Genomic DNA, 3,141 nt, shown 5'->3' on the forward strand with positions numbered 1-3,141 from the left:
GAGTGATAAGGCTCCTGCGGCCATTCCTTTTCCCTCCAATGGGACCTCCGTTGGGACCACCTTGGGCGTTGGGGGAGTCTCCTATACGCTCGCACCGCTCTCCGGCTATGTTACCTCAGCGGATGGGAAACAGGCAGCAGCCATCAGGGTCTTCGAACTGCTCCAGGCCGTTTGCACCAACGCCGACTGATTCACAGGGCGGGCCATCGGGGAAGCCGCAGCTTTATTGTTGCTTTCCTCTGGTCAGTTTTGGCCAAGACGATGAGAAGGGGGAAAGGGCAAAGAAATAATTGGACTTACCCGTTTTGCGACACAACGCCGGCGGCGAATAGAGAAAAGATGATGGAAAGGAACTTCATCTTGAATTGTGAGTTTGGTTTCCTTTGTTGAACAGGTAATAGTTAGCGGTTGGAAAAATACGAAGACCTGCCAGCAGGTAAATTGATGAGGAATATACTAAAGATAGTGGTTGGAATCCAAGATCTGGACCGGCCTGACCAAATATCAACTAGATGACAGCGAGAGAGCTGCGATTTATAGCTTGCGCCTTCCCTTGGATGCCGGCCTGTCCTCCCTGTCTCATGTTACAAAACATACTACACCTTGGCGCCGCCAGAATCTGACAACTCAGCTCGCTAGTCCTCTTCTTAGGTGGCCTAGAACTAGGGCGCACTATTTCCTCAGCTCCATTGCAACCTCGAGTCTCATTACTTCGGCTCTCGCTTCGGCTCAGACGGGGCCTTGGTGGCTATGACCTCTCGCAAACTCCCGGTGGTGATACCCTCCTCGCCTCTTGGAAGCCTCCACTCAATACACTTGGCGGGCCCCTGCAACGCAACGCAAGGGCGGCATACCCGAGCCGTAAACAAAACGCCCAAGCGCCAGACTCGGGAGACATGGATGCGGAAAATGCACCACAGAAACTTCCAGATGCCCCGGCCCGTATCGTTTTCGGCAGATACAATAAGGCAGGAATCGCATAGATACCGCCGGGAAACGTCGTCACCTGCAGACAATTCTGCCCGATGTGGTGGGTTTTGGCGACAACTGGTCCGCGTCGTGCCCTGATGCCTTTTCGAGATCGGAAATCGAACTAGCGTTACGGATACTCTTGGCTTGGTGCTTGTGGTGGTGATTTCAGGGTGAGTAGGGGTGGTCTATGCCCAGGGATAACGGAACTGCCCCGATGTAACCCGTATGATGGAGAAGATGGGTCGAGGCAAACGGATCACACCCGGATGAAGAAAGCGGTAGCACGTTAATAGATGCGAGCCTTGAGATACATACTCATTAGACAGCCATGGCAGGTAGCTGGGATCAAACATGATATTCACCGGATCTGAGTAGGAAACCAGGGTTCCGCCAGTCTGTTGTGTACTAGAAATTAAGGAGCGTAAATTATGAGACTTAATGATGCAGAGTTGCTATCGAATATGTGTGTGTGCTCCACGAGCATACTTCCAACGGCTTGTAGCTAATCCGTTGCGCCTTTGTTTTCCTCAGGGAATAGCCCTCTTAGGAGCTACAACCTGACCGTGCGTACGAACTCTTCCATCTGTTCATCGGAATGGAACGACTCATAGTAGTTGACGCTTAGGTTGAGCTGTTCACGAAAGGTCCAGACAAATGTGGTACCCTGCCGAGACAGTATCTCGACGCCGACGCCGACGGCCTTGACCTCAAAACCGGCCTTCGGGGTGCCTAATACTGCTGATGTCTATGTCGCTCGGAGGTGGCCCGCCCGGTTTCAGGCTGCGAATCATGGCGCCCAGCTACGCTGCGTACTCGCGGTGGGATTCGAGGAACTCGGGCGTGATGCCCTTTCTATACTCATTCGCGTAGCTCTGCAGCCGCTCGGCCCAAGACATGTGCGGCTCCACCCGCTTCATCCAACCCGTCCAGTACAAGCCGGCAGCGAAGGCGGGGGCCGAGTACGGCGCCGGCAGGTACGGCCGCAGTGAGAAGCGCACGGTGCTGGTATAGTGTTTACTACCCCTTTCCGCCTCGTCGGCCAAAGCGTTGTTGGCCCCCGCCACGCCCGCGTGCATCGCCGTCTTCACGCTGACGCCCAGCTGCTTGCAGGCCGCCATGACCCTCTTCGACTCCTCCTTGTCGAGCGTGAGCGATACGCTGCGCGTCCCTGCCGGTAGTGTGGCCGCGTCGCCCAGGCACGGGATCCCGATCGCGCCAGCCACGTGTGCAAACGTGCCAACGGCGGCGGCGCCGCGTTCCTTCAGTTCAGGCGTGGAGTTCGTCGGCATCGCGGCGGCATCCTCCACCGATGGCGCGAGGCGCTCAATCTCCGTGCCCCATGCCAACGAGGCCGGTTCGGCGAGTGGGGGACCGGAAGCGAGAGCGAGGAAATTGTCTAGTAGGAGGGGCACACCAACCCCATCGGTACGCCAGTGCGAGGTATGTCCAAGCAGCTCGCCAGACCGCGGGATCCATACCAACTTGGCGTAGGATGTGGACTGGAAAGTCGGGATCACATCAGCGGATGAGCTGGCGTCTGCGGCAACGATAAAAGTGCGGTTGACCCAAGTATCGAGTGTGGGTCCGTCGGCAGGGACAGTGTAGGACAAGCTGGTGTCATTAGGGGGCGGATTCACGTCGACTGCGAGACTCGGATGCTGAAAACGCAAGTGTGCCCAGGCGCATCGGAAAAGAGCGACCAAGTCTTGTGACTCCATATGCCCCATAGGAGTAATAGTAGCCGTGGAATTGATGGCCCAGTGCTCGCGCTTGTACGGCAATTGCAGTCCTGCATCGCCGACGAGTTTGATAAAACTCTCATTCTCGCCAAGCGGGCGGGAATACACGCCTTCCACGTCTGTCCTTTTCCAGGCCATGGTAGTATGCTGGGCTGCTCCTATTTCCGACGTGAGACGATATCTCTTTGAAGTCAGGTGCTGTAGAGCAATAAAGAACGGCCTTGAATGACGGGACGACGCGGTTGTGCAGATTCACACATACGAGGGTAGGGGGTATTAGCAAAATAGAAATCTACCTGACGATTGGTTTTGTGGGGAAGGTCGAAGAGGTGCTGGAGGAGGAAATTTTCAGAAAGAATAGAGATTAAAAAGGGGGTTGTCTTAAGGTGACAGGCAATAATTATAGAAGACTCTGCACTTTAATAAGCTT

At 55.2% G+C, this 3,141-nt stretch overlaps 1 protein-coding gene across 1 annotated transcript; it reads right to left on the reverse strand.

Annotated features, from left to right (window-relative positions):
* Positions 1-1,522: 1,522 nt before the first annotated feature.
* PG994_002949 (uncharacterized protein) lies at positions 1,523-2,849 on the reverse strand (the record flags this gene model as incomplete). The annotated part of the gene is made up of 3 exons (XM_066854358.1): positions 1,523-1,707; positions 1,777-1,784; positions 1,807-2,849. The coding sequence occupies 3 exons, from the start codon at positions 2,847-2,849 to the stop codon at positions 1,523-1,525; spliced, it is 1,236 nt and encodes a 411-aa protein (XP_066720213.1).
* Between the last annotated feature and the right edge of the window lie 292 nt (positions 2,850-3,141).

The sequence above is a fragment of the Apiospora phragmitis genome, assembly GCF_038363925.1.
Source record: "Apiospora phragmitis strain CBS 135458 chromosome Unknown utg000003l:1.0-2676785.0:1.0-2680665.0, whole genome shotgun sequence".
Lineage (NCBI taxonomy): Eukaryota > Fungi > Ascomycota > Sordariomycetes > Amphisphaeriales > Apiosporaceae > Apiospora > Apiospora phragmitis.